The sequence below is a fragment of the Lynx rufus genome, unplaced genomic scaffold, assembly GCF_022079265.1.
Source record: "Lynx rufus isolate CCGP_SWC_20201006 ecotype Redwood Valley unplaced genomic scaffold, mLynRuf1.p SCAF_16, whole genome shotgun sequence".
In the NCBI taxonomy this organism is placed as follows: domain Eukaryota; kingdom Metazoa; phylum Chordata; class Mammalia; order Carnivora; family Felidae; genus Lynx; species Lynx rufus.
In genome coordinates this window covers 21,480,063-21,494,415 of record NW_025814830.1, presented here as the reverse complement: position 1 = coordinate 21,494,415, position 14,353 = coordinate 21,480,063, and the positions used below count along the sequence as shown (strand labels likewise).

General features: G+C 36.3%; 1 protein-coding gene across 2 annotated transcripts in view; it reads left to right on the top strand.

Annotated features, from left to right (window-relative positions):
• ITFG1 (integrin alpha FG-GAP repeat containing 1) overlaps positions 1-14,353 on the top strand; it is a 349,315-nt gene that overhangs the window by 278,983 nt on the left and 55,979 nt on the right. For both annotated transcript variants that reach the window (XM_047078354.1, XM_047078355.1), the window contains exon 14: positions 5,871-5,949. In XM_047078354.1, coding sequence (XP_046934310.1) covers positions 5,871-5,949 — 79 coding nt within the window. The remainder of the gene's footprint in view (positions 1-5,870; positions 5,950-14,353) is intronic.

The window sequence follows — 14,353 nt, the reverse complement described above, 5'->3', positions numbered from 1 at the left end:
TCAGCACACAGCCCAACGCGGGGCTCAAACTCACGGACCGCGAGATCGTGACCTGAGCCAAAGTCGGACGCTTAACCGACTGAGCCACCCAGGCGCCCCTAAATTTTAAAAAATAATAAAAAAATAAAAATAAAATCTCTGCTTAGTAAGTCAAACATCTAGGCTGCCTTGGGGGCAATTTCTACTGACTGCTTTTCTTCCCTCTATGTATGAACCAAACTCTCCTATTTGTGTCATAATTTTCTTTTAAAAACCAGACATTTTATATAATGGAGATCTCTCCCCTGGGTTTGTTGTTTTTGGTGTTTGTTGTTGTTGCTCCTGTTTTTTCAGTGATTTTCCTGGGCTAATACTTTAAAGTCTCTATTGTGTGTAGCCACTGAACTCCCTACTCAGCCTAAGAGTCAGATATAATTGGATAGACATTTCCTTAAATGAGATATTAGATGAGAGATTAGGGCCTTTGTGGTCTTTTGTCTGGAAACAGTGTTACACGTGTGTGGCCTGCTAGTCTCCAGAAATATGTCAGAGCTTTTCAAAGCCCGTCTTTGAACATCTTGTTCACATTTTGCCTTTTAAGATTTGGTCAACCTCTTATTAGCCCAAACTGGTATCAAAGAAGCAATTGCTAATGATTGTTTTTAATAAATGTCCCAGTGTGATAGGGCTATCCACCCAGAGCAAGTTCTCAGTCTTTCCAAATAAAGATAGTTAGAATAGAGCTTTGGTGAAAACTGCCAGACACAGCAAATAGTGACATTTCTCTGTGGATGAGGCTTTGGGAGCTCCCAACCTGTTCTGCCCCTCTATTAGCTGCTATGCTTTCATTTTCACGCTAATGTAGTTGCAGAGCTGCTGATTTCAAAGCCTACTTCAGAGCTAGGGAAAGGGTTATAGGAATAGGACAAATTAAAATGCAGCAAAGTGCACTATTCTTAACAATATTCAGTTCTTTTCTTGAAGTTCTTTTCTTTTCAGATGCTTGCAAAACTTTGATTTCCAGAGTCCTGAAAGGATTTGACAATTTTTTTTTTTACCAGTGTTCTCATTGCTTTTATGAAGGAGATTTTTGAGGTCCTTACTATACCATTCTAGAAGTGATTCTCCTCTGTTATTTTAAAATCCATTGGTCTGTCTTGTACTTTGAATCTTCTTTTATCCATGAATGATTTAATAACATCATGCATTGGTCATTTGGAAAATACTGGTTTACCAAGTTATGCAGATCTTCCCAATATTAACATATTTCATTATATAATATTTTAAAATCACACTTGTTAGGGGTGCCTGGGAGGCTGAGTCAGTTAAGTGTCCAACTCTTGATCTCAGCTCAAGTCTTGATCTCAGGGTCATGAGTTTAAGCCCAGCGTTGAGCTCCACACTGGACCTGAAGCCTACTAAAAAATTTAACTAATTAAATAAACAAAATAAAATCACACTTGTTATATCACCACTGATCACATCGGAAAAGTTGTTAAGTTTTTAATATTTCAGGCTCACAGTGGTGGATACAAGTCTTCTAAAATTCCAATTTTCAGGGCACCTAGGTGGCTCGCTCAGTCCATTGAGTGTCCATCTCTTGATTTCAGCTCAGGTCATGATCCCAGGTTGTGGAATTGAGCCTCACATCAGGCTCCATGCTAAGCATGGAACCTGCTTAAGATATTTCTCTCTCTCTCCCTCTCTCTCTCTCTCTCTTCCCCCCCTTCCCCCCCACCCCTGCCCCCTCCCTTACTTACGCTCGTTCTCTAAAATTTAAAAAATAAATAAAATTCCAATTTTCATTGAGAAGCTCAAATTTTATCATTAGCCACGAATACTGCCAGTCATTTTCCTACAAATGACAGACTTGCCTTGTCATTTTCAAGAAAATGTTGGCTAAATTGAAATACCTAATGAACAACCATAGTTTAGTGCCACTGCTGATTATTCACCCTTTTTACAGTGGGACCTTGGGATATCCCAGGGACCCAGGGACCTTCCACCATACTCAGAACTATTGTATGGAGGAATTGAATCTGGATTTCAATATTAAAGTGACTGACCCATGGTGAGAAGTGAAATTCAGCTTTAAGACTCATAATAGTGACTTGCTGACCTTATTTTTTAAATGAATATAGAACAAGAGAGAAAAACATGCCTAAGTAAATCTGTAAAATAAGGTACTGTGGATAATAGTATGAAATTTTTCAAGTGTGAAGTACAAAAAATAGTCTAGAATACATTTGGGGAAGTTCACTGAAAACACTGCTTATATTCAAGATACCAATATTCCAGCACATAGACGAGACCATGGGTAATGAAGTAAATTTGAGGTTGTAACACAGTGATAAATGTAGCCTCATAAATATTATTTCAAGCTTCGGTGGGATGAGACAAGAGTAAACTATGAAAGGGCATACCCTATTCCAAAGAAATAAACCTAGGAGAGATGAAATAATTCATATTAAGAAGTGTATACCACATTAGCAATGTTTGTTGCTAAGCATGTGAAGCAACATTCAGCTAGTAGGAGTGTAAACCTGTATTACCACTTTAGAAGAGAGAGAGAGAGAGAGAGAAAGAAAGAAAGGGAATGAAAGAAAGAAATGGCACTACTTGTGATGAGCACCTGGTGTTGTATGGAAGCGTTGAATCACTATATTGTACACCTGAAACTAATATTACACTGTACATTAACTAACTGGAATTTAAATTAAAACTTAACAACAGTAATAATAATAATAATATTGCTACCTACCAACATAATGGAAAAAACAGAAGGAAATATTGAATATCTATTCAAAGAGTGTTTAGAGCCCCAAATCCTCTCCTTGCCTCAGCTTTGTAGATGGCTTCCATGTCTATTCTCACCCCAGCAGAAGTTGAGGGTTTTGTTCTCTGAGGAGGTTGTTCAACTGCAGCATGCCAGGCACATAGCGTAACCCAAACCTTACCCCTAACCTAACACTTAGCCCCTAACCCCTAAACCTAACTCTATGGAAAGGTCTCTGAACTGCAGGATGCCAGGCACATACCTTTACCCTGGCCCTAATCCTAACCCTAACCCTGGCCCTAACTCTCTAACCCTATATTTGAGAGGATAAAAAGTAGATGTGGTATCTATGTAATGGAATATTAGTCATAAAAAATAATGAAATCTTGCTATTTGCAATGACATGGATGGAACTAGAGGTTATTATGGTAAGCAAAATAAGTCAGAGAAAGACAAATACCATATGATTTCACTGATGTGGAATTTAAGAAACAAAGGAGAAAGGGCAGGGCGGGGGAGGGGGGGTAGGAGAAATGAGAAAGGCATACTAAGAATCAAACTTTTAACGATAGAGAACAAACTGGTTACCAGATGGGAAGTGGGTAGGGCAATGGGTGAAATAGGAGATGGGGATTAAGGAGTGCACTTGTTGTGATGAACAACAGGTGTTGTATGGAAGTGTTGGATAACTATATTGTACACCTGAAACTAATATCACACTGTATGTTAACTGGAATTTAAATAAAAACTTTTTTTAAAAAACTGGCACTACCTAGTACACTTGAAGATGCACACATATCCTCTGACTTTACAATTCTGCTCTGGGTACATAACCCCTGATAAATGTTATTAGCACTTGTGCATCAGGTAACATACATAAGAATGCCATGTTTATCATGGCAAAAAAAAAGGAAACAAGTGCCAATCAACAATAGAATGAAAAATATACCCTAATCATAGAATGGCATATTCCAAAGCAGTGAAAATGAACTATACAGCTACATGCTTAATCATGAATACATCTCAAAATAATATATTTTTAAAAGCAAGTTTTAAAAAAACAGAAAGACACATACAGTATTGTTCTATTTACATAAAAATTTAAAACAAGCATAACCAAATATATTTTAACACATTTGCATAAATGATAAAACTATAAAGTAAAAAGGAATAATTGCATGAAGATAATTCCATAGTGTAACTTCTATAAAACTACCTGTAGTTGCTTTAAAATTGTGCATATCTAAAGAACAATGCTTTCTCTTGCCCATTTGCAAAAGAGTCTTGGTCATTCTTTCATTGAAGTAATATATGTTGTACAAAGTGTACAAATATTTTTTTTTCCTCCAGAAAAGGACTTCACTGGGGCTCCTGGGTGGCTCAGTCAGTTGAGCACCCAACTTCAGCTCAGGTCATGATCTCATGGCTTGTGGGTTCAAGCCCCACCTCGGGCTCTGTGCTGACGGCTCAGAGCCCAGAGCCTGCTTCGGATTCTGTGTCTCCCTCTCTCTTTGCCCCTCCCCTGCTCACGCTCTCACTCTTTCTCTCTCAAAAATAAATACATATTAAAAAAATATTTTAAGAAAAAAAAGGACTTCATTGATAAGTTTGTTGTTAGTAGTTGTATTACTCATAAATCTTTTACTCAGTTATATCTTATGAATAATTCCATTCTTAGAGCAACCTGTTTTCTCATGACCATTGAAAGTCCATAGACTTCTAACACTCTTAAAATTCAATCAGGTAATTGTCATATCAATTAAATCCATTATTTCTGGCCTGTCATCCTGGAGGAAAATCATTTCTAGCACATCATTAGACCATCTACATGTCTTAGTTAACTTTTCTCTACTTTAGTGGGAAGAACAGTAGAATTTTGAATTCTGTGAAGTGTTCAAAGAGTTTCTTAATCATTTTGTCATCTCCTCTTAGGATACCCATTAAAGACATTGGTTTCTTTGTACTCTATTTAATTAGTGTTGATATATAGAGAGAATAAATCATTGTATCAAGGTGTGAGGAATGTTCCAGAAGTAAGGAACAATAAATACACAAATTGGAGCCAAACATCGTGACTGTAACTAGGCTCTGCCAGTTGTGTTTTCCTAAACTGGAAAATAATGTATTCTCTTAAGTCTAGCATAAGAGAAGAAATGTGGTGGAACTATTCATTAATATTTTCCAGTCTTTTATAATTATTATGGGTGGATTTTATTCATTTTGATATTTATTTTGGGAAAATGTAAACTATGTCCAATCCATCCCAGAAGGGAAAAGGAATTCTATACTCAACAGAAATGTCATAATAAGACTCTCCTAACTCTATTCTAGGTGGAACCAAAAGTAGTAAATTTTGCTTAAAATATTCACATTAATATAATAAAGAATATTAGATGTTAGAAATATACAATAAAATAACTATAAACGCAACTATGAAATCATTTAAAGTGTTGAGAATTTTCTACTAACAGAAGTTTTCTTTTTTTTATTTTTAAAAAAAAATTTTTTAACGTTTATTTATTTTTGAGACAGAGAGAGACAAAGCATGAACGGGGGAGGATCAGGGAGAGGGAGACACAGAATCTGAAACAGGCTCCAGGCTCTGAGCTGTCAGCACAGAGCCCGACATGGGGCTCGAACTCATGGACCCCGAGATCATGACCTGAGCCGAAGTCGGCCACTTAACTGACTGAGCCACCCAGGCGCCCCACAGAGGTTTTCTTTTGAATACTTAACAGGTTGTCTACTTAAGGAAATGTTCTCTAACTGCCATATATGTATGTATGTGTGTGTGTGTGTGTGTATATATATATAAATATACAATAAGTAAAATATATATATATATAGTAAAATATAAATATACAATAAGTAAAATATATAAATATACAATAAGTAAAATATATATATATATATACACACACACACACACATACATATATATATATACACATATATATGTATATATGTATATATATAATATACATAATATATAACATATATTCTATATAATAATTATTGTAAAACTGTTTTAATTTATTTGTAAGAGATTTGTCTGAAACTTCAAATGACTTACTTACTTTTGTAGGCTTAACTACTTATTCCTTTTTTATTGCAGCCCTTTGGAGTAAATCAGCCTGGACCTTATATCATGTATACAACTGTAGATGCAAATGGATATCTGAAAAATGGTTCAGGTAAGACTTGATACAATATCCATAATACACAAAAACACCTTCAATCAATATATTGGCAAGGTAAGCTGGATGACAAAAATTATCATCATGTTTTCACACCAGAAACTGTGCCCATCAGATTACAAAAAGATCCTTATGATAAATATACTAACGTTCATTCCTCATATATCCCAATTATGAGCCATATTGGAGCCAAATCATTATCCTCACTTTTCAGTTGAAGTAACAGAGAAATTGGGAGACATTACCTGAGTTATTTTGACCAAAATGTGAAGTGGTAACTTAGTTAACAAAGCTATTCTTAGAAGAAGTAAAAATTAGGAATCCAGTCTACAACCTAGACTAATTCTAGTTTTCTCATATGTGAAATAGAAGCTACAATGTTATATATAGGTTTTTTAATATGTGATTATAAATAAAAACTTCTAGTTGTATATTTGAATAAATAATAAAGGGAAATGCAATAAAATAAAAAAGAAATAAGACTAAGCAAAGGATGTCCGTTTTTAACATATGGCTAGCTGAGAGGAGGTCCAAATCATAGTAAATACAACTGTTCTAATTTCAATTCCCTAAATAAGAAAAGGAACCCTAACATATTAATGGGCTTCTTTGAGATTCCTAGAGTCCTAACCATGAAGAACTATAAAAAGAGTTGCTGTTACTCGTCCATTTTTATGCACCAAAAAAAGGAAGAATCCGTATATGACCATTCTCTTTTTATATAATGGCTTAACAATAAATGAAATATAAAAGAATGAGTTTCCTTTTTAGCTAATTATACACACTTAAGACTCTCAATTATAATACTGCTTCAGCATAGAAACATTCCATAAAACAAAAGCTGTTTAATAAAATTCACGGAGAAATTGACAAACACGACTAAAAACAAATACTTTAATACATCATTGTTAGTCAAGATTTATATAAGGATATAGACAATTTGAACAAATTACTTATCTGTGTTTTAGTTCAGATACATATCAAACTACAAAAAAGTTCCTGGGACCAGTTGGTTTTATCTTTTATCAGTTAATTCTGTTTGAGTTTTAACATGTAGATAATTTAATTGCTAGGTAAGCTGTTCCAGAACACATGAAAAAAAGATGTACTTATTTCATTTAATGAAGTAAGTATAACTTGGGCAATCAGCCTTTCACTAACCCTCCTTCAAAAACTGGAAATAAACTCTCTTCCCACCAAACGTCAGTAGAACTTGATGGTGTACCTCTCTTATAACACCTACCACACTCTACCTTGTGTCAATAGTTATATATCTGTCTTATCTCACATTAGACTATAGACTCATTAAAGACTGGTTCTATACCTAATTTTGTCTTTATGTGCTTTGCCCTTTCTAGGACACCCAAGTATTGGTTGAAATGCTAACATAAAACCAGTTCAAGGATTTATATTTCTTTAAAATAAGATTTGAGACAGAAAACTTGAACAGAAAGCTTAACCAAAATAGATTATACTGGCAGTTCATAACTGCTTGCAAAAACAATTTCTTCATCTAACATAAAGTAGTATAAACTATTGAAAAAACTGAATTAAAATTAATAGATCTGTGTTTATTATTATAAAGCCTCTACTTTGTGCTGGCCACTATTGCAGACTCACTCTATGGTATCTCATTGAATTTCACAGCACCCTTGCATAGCAGCCCTCAGTCTACACCTGAGGATGCTGAGGCTCCGGGAGCTCAAGTAATTTAGCTGTTTCAGTCAGCTCTTAACTAGTAGAGCTGGACTTAAACTCAGCACTAACTACAAAACATACACATTCTTTTATTTTTCTTTCTTATAATGTATTTATAAAGTCAAGTTAATTAACATTCAGTGTAGTATTGGTTTCAGGAGTAGAACCCAGTGATTCATCACTTACATATAACACCCAGTGCTCATCCCAACAAGTGCCCTCCTTAATGCCCATCAATCCTTCCACCCACCTCCTCTCCAGAAACCCACAGTTTGTTCTCTGTATTTTACAGTCTCTTATGGTTTGCCTCCCTCTCTGTTGTTAACATATTTTTCCTTCCCTTCCCCTACGTTCATCTGTTGTGTTTCTCAGATTCCACATATGAGTGAAATTGTACATTTGTCTTTCCCTGCCTGACTTACTTCTCTTAGCATAATACACTCCAGTTCTATCCATGTGGTTGCAAATGGAAAGATTGCATTTCTTTTTGCTTGCTGAGTAGTATTCCATTATATATATATATATATATACACACACACACACACACACACACACATACATACCGTATCTTCTCTATCAATTCATCAGTCGATGGGACATTTGGGCTTTTTTTGTAATTAGGCTATTGTTGGTACTGCTGCCATAAACATTGGGATGCATGTATCCCTTCAAATCAGCATTTTTGTATGCTTTGGATAAATACCTAGTAGTACCGTTGCTGTATCATAGGGTAGTACTATTTTTAATTTTTTGAGGAATCTCCATAGTGTTTTCCAGAATGGCTGCACCAGTTTGCATTCCCCCCAATAGTGCAGAAGGGTTCCCCTTTCTCTCAATCCTTACCAACATCTGTTGTTTCCTGAGTTGTTAATTTCAGCCATTCTGACAGGTGTGAGGTGGTTTCTCAGTGTGGTTTTGATTTGTATTTCCCTGTTGATGAGTGATATTGAACTGGAAGTCCTAGCCTCGGCAATCAGACAACAAAAAGAAATAAAAGGCATCCAAATTGGGAAAAAAGAAGTCAAACTATCACTCCTTGCAGATGACATGATACTCTACATGGCAAACCTGAAAGACTCCACCAAAAAACTGCTAGAACTGATACATGAATTCAGCAAAGTCACAGGCTATAAAATCAATGTACAGAAATCGGTTGCATTTCTATACATCAATAATGAAGCAGCAGAAACAGAAAGTAAGGAATCGATCCCGTTTACAATTGCACCAAAAAACATAAATGACCTAGGAATAAACCTATCCAAAGAGGTAAAAGATGTGTATGCTGAAAACTATAGAAAGCTTATGAAAGAAACTGAAGAACACATGAAGAAATGGAAAAACATTCCATGCTCATGGATTGAAAGAACAAATATTGTTAAAATGTCAATACTACCCAAAGCAATCTACATATTCAATACAATCTCTGTCAAAATAACACCAGCATTCTTCACAGACTAGAACAAACAATCCTAAAATCTGTTTGAAACCAGAAAAGACCCTGAATAGACAAAGCAATCCTGGAAAAGAAAACCAAAGCTGGAAGCATCACAATTCTGGACTTTAAGCTGTATTACAAAGCTGTAATCATAAAGACAGTATGGTACTGGCACAAAAACAGACACATAGATCAATGGAACAGAATAGAGAACCCAGTAATGGACATATATAGATGACCAACTAATCTTCAACAAAGCAGGAAAGAGTATCCAGTAGAAAAAAGACAGTCTCTTCAGCAAATTGTGTTGGGAAAACTGGACAGTGACATGCAGAAGAATGAACTTGGACCACTTTCTTACACCATGCACAAAAATAAACTCAAAATGGATGAAAGACCTAAATGTAAGACAGGAAACCACCAAAATCCTAGAGGAGAAAAGAGGCAGCAACCTTTTTGACCTTGGCTGCAGCAGCTTCTTACCTGACATGTCTCCAGAGGCAAGGGAAATAAAAGCAAAAATAAACTATTGGGACTTCATCAAGATAAAAACTTCTACACAGCAAAGGAAACAATCAACAAAGCTAAAAGGCAACTGACAGAATGAGAGAAGGTATTTACAAATGACATATCAGATAAAGGGTTAGTATCCAAAATCTATAAGGAACTTCTCAAACTCAACACCTCAAAAACAAGTAATCCAATGAAGAAATGGCCAGCAGACGTGAATTGACATATATATATATGTCAAGTTACCTAACATACAATGTATACAGTATGCTCTTGATTTTAGGCGTAGATTCCTATGATTCATCACTTACATACAACACCCAGTGCTCATCCCAACAAGTGCCCTCCTCAATACCTATCACCCGTTTTCACCCTGCCCCTCTACCCCCCACCATCAACCCTCACTTTGTTCTCTGTATCTAAGAGTCCCTTGTGGTTTGCCTCCCTCTCTGTTTGAAGCTATTTTTCCCCTTCCCCTCTCCCATGGTCTTCTGTTAAGTTTCTACAATTCCACATAGGAGTGAAAACATATATCTGTCTTTTTCTGACTTATTTCACTTAGCGTAATACCCTCCAGTTCCATCCATGTTGTTGCAAATGTCAGGATTTCATTCTTTCTCATTGCCAAGAGTATTCCATTGTATATATAAGCCACATCTTCTTTATCCATTCATCAGTTGATGGACATTTAGGCTCTTTCCATAATTTTGCTATTGTTGAGAGCACTGCTATAAACATTGGGGTACATGTGCCCCTATGCATCAGCACTCCTGTATCCCTTGGATATTCTATTTTTAATTTTTTGAGGACCCTCTGTACTGCTTTCCAGACTGGCTGCACTAGTTTGCATTCCCACCAGTTCCTGTTTCTCCACATCCTTGCCAGCATCTGTTGTTGCCTGAGTTGTTAATTTTAGCCATGAGGTCGTATCTCAATGTGGTTTTGATTTGTATTTTCCTGATGATGAGTGATGTTGAGCATCTTTTCATGTGTCTGTTGGCCATCTGGATGTCTTCTTTAGAAAAGTGTCTATTCATGTCTTCTGCCCATTTCTACACTGGTTATTTGTTTTTCGGGTGTTGAGTTTGGGTAAGTTCTTTATAGATTTTGGACATGAACCCTTTATCCAATATGTCATTTGCAAATATCTTCTCCCATTCCATTGGTTGCCTTTTCCCTTGCTGCGCAGAAGCTTTTTATCTTGATGAGGTTACAGTAGTTCATTTTTGCTTTTATTTCCCTTGCCTTCAGAGATGTGTCAAATTGACCAGTGATTCTAACAAACTGCTTGATGTTGTTTCTAAGGGACATTGTTACTATCTTTTATGTCCTTAGGACTTGAGGATACTCTTCAGTAATAATAATAGCCAACAGTGATTAGTACTTACTCTGACCAGGCATTGTACAAAGCATTGTACATGGATGTTCTGATTTGTAATACTGGGCATAAAATTTCCTTTCAGCTATATATAGTGCATAAAGCTTTTAAAATGTAAATACATAAGAATTAAAAAAGCACTCTAGTGGGGCGCCTGGGTGGCTCAGTTGGTTAAGCATCCGACTTGGGCTCAGGTCACGATCTCCTGGTTCGTGAGTTCGAGCCTTGCATCAGGCTCTGTGCTGACAGCTTGGAGCCTGGAGCCTGCTTCAGATTCTGTGTCTCCCTCTCTCTCTGCCCTTCGCCTGCTCATGCTCTGTCTTTCTCAAAAATAAATAAACATTTTTAAAAAAATTTTAAAAAGCACTCTAGTATCATAATAGTACATATATTGGTACATAAGGAAGAAGAGAAAAATTCTCAGTAAAACAAGGAAATGTTATGATTCTGGTATTCTGCTTTTGCATTTCTTTTTTCCTTGATTTAATGAACGTAGATTTCCATTTTCCTAATACATTCTGAAGAAGATAATAGATGTACCTTAAAATTTCTAATATTTCTAACATTCTTCATTTAAGACAAAGAAATTACATTTTCAACAGTTAAGACTATAGTAAATTCAGGTATTTTAACCAAAGAATTAAAATAATTAAATTAAAATGTATGACCAGATTGTTTTATTAAATGTGTTTTTACTATATTAATTTTGGTATCCTTAAACTTTTTCCATGTAAGCAAAAATACTTTTGAAAGTTTTTCAATAATACATAGAACAGGCATTCTATGTAAAAAAACAAAAAGAATGGTTTAGTTACATTCGTAGGTTGGAAAACCCAATATTCATAGGCTAAACACTAGGAACCAAATAGTACACTCTGCCAAATATTATGTGACTATTGTTATTCCTTTATATTAAAGTAGGTAGTAAGAAGTACTTATTCTTTAATCTGTAAATATTTTAGAATTTATTTTAGTGATATATGAATAATTTAGTAGATGAGATGGAATGGGTGTTTGTTATTAAGAGTTAAATTATCTTGGGATGCCTGGGTGGCTCAGGCAGTTGAGCGTCCGACTTTGGCTCAGGTCATGATCTCACAGTTTGTGAGTTCAAGCCCTGCATCGGGCTCTGTGCTGACAGCTCAAGGCCTGGAGCCTGCTTCAGATTCTGTGTCTCCCTCTCTCTACCCCTCTTCTGCTCGCACTCTGTCTCTCTCAAAAATAAACATTTAAAAAAATTTTTTTAAAGAGTTAAATTATCGGGGCGCCTGGGTGGCGCAGTCGGTTAAGTGCCCGACTTCAGCCAGGTCACGATCTCGCAGTCCGTGAGTTCGAGCCCCGCGTCAGGCTCTGGGCTGATGGCTCAGAGCCTGGAGCCTGTTTCCGATTCTGTGTCTCCCTCTCTCTCTGCCCCTCCCCCGTTCATGCTCTGCCTCTCTCTGTCCCAAAAATAAATAAACGTTGAAAAAAAAAATCTTTAAAAAAAAAAAAAAAGAGTTAAACTATCTTTCTCACCTAGGAAGATATCATTTAATACACTCAAGTAGTTTAAGAAAGGAGACACTAGTGTTCTAAAGACTTCTTAAAATGGAAAACAGAAAAAAATTATTCCGTAACATTGGCCAACTCAGGCTTAGTTCTCAGATTCAAAAACTGAATGTTAAGAACAAAAATATACAGATTCAAACCTTGTAATCAATTTTTTAAATGTCTGCTATGTTTCACAAGCTAATTGATATTCTTTAAGGTTCTCCTAGCATTAATTCTTCTCACACTCTACCCTGTGAATGGATAGTTATTTCAAAGGCTGCTATGCAGTTGTAACTATTAAATGAAATATAATAGGAAAGCACTTAGAATCAGTTATTACCTCAGACAGAAATCTTAAATCTGTGGCAGTGCTCAACAACAAAAACAAAAACAATTCAAAAATGGACAAAACTTGGGTAGATAACTCTCCATAAAAGATATACCAATGATTAATAATACTTGAAAAGATGTTCAATAAAACTGATCATTGGAGAAATACAAATCAAAACCATAATGAGATTCTACCTCACACTTATTAGGATGACTACTAACCAAACAAAAAAGCAGAAAGTAACAAGCATTGGTAAGGATGCAGAGAAATAGAACCCTGTATACTAGTCATATGCTATAGGCAGAAATTTATATTCCCCCAAAATTCCTGTGGAAATCCTAATATCCAGGGTATTAGAAGATGGGGCCTTTGGAAAGTGATTAATGCCCTTATAAAAGAAGCTCTGGAGAATTGCCTCCCCCTTCCCATCATGTGAGGACACAGCAAGAAGGCTCTGACTATGAACCAGGAAGCAGACTCTCACCAGAATACAATCATGCTAGTTTCTTGATCTCTGACTTCCCAACCTCCAGAACAGTGCAAAATATATTACTGTTGTTTATAAGCTACCTAGCCTATGGCATTTTTTTTATAGCGGTCTGAACAGACAGACATGACAATAATGTAAATGGTGCAGCCGCTATGTAAGACAGAATGACAGTTCTCACAAAATTAAACAGAATTTACTATATGATCCAGCAGTCTCACTTCTGGGTACATACCCAAAAGAATTTTAAACAAGGTCTCCAAAATATATTTGTAAACCCATGTTCATAGCAGCTTGATTCACAATAGCCAAAAGGTGAAAGCAACCCAAGTGTAGATTAACAGATGAATGGATAGAGAACTTGTAGGGAAAATGGCAGAATAGGATGATCCTGGGCTCAGCTTGTCCCAAGGATACAAGTAGATAATCCCCACATCAATGTAAATAATCCAGAAGATAACCCAAAGACTGGCAGAACAGACTCTCCACAGCTAAATGTACAGAAGAGGTCACATCCAAGAGGGTAGGAAGGACAGAGATGTGGTCTGGAGCTAAATGGACCTGCAGGACTGGCTTTAGGAAGGAGGGACCCAGCAGCTCAGAGAAGGGAAAGAAACATTCACTCACACCAAGCACCCCAGGCACAGAAGACTAATCCCCATAACGTGGCTTTGAAAAACAGAGGGACATAATTTCACAAACTCTTGCAGTCATTGGGGCTTCACATCTGGCAGTTTAAAAATCAGCAGATTCGGGGACCTATAACTTTCATCATTTCTAACTATTTGTTGAACATAACTATCTGTTGTGTTAAAAGTGGTTAATAATAGGAGAGTTTAAGAGACAGTGCATTTGAGGCACCTGGGTGGCTCAGTCGGTTAAACATCTGATTCCTGATTTCGGTTCAGGTTGTGCTGTCACAGTCATGAGATCAAGCCCCATGTCAAGCCCTGTCTGGCTCTGTGCTGAGTGTGGAGCCTGCTTGGGATGTTCTCTCTCTCTCTGCCTCTGCCTCTCCCTCACTTGTACTGT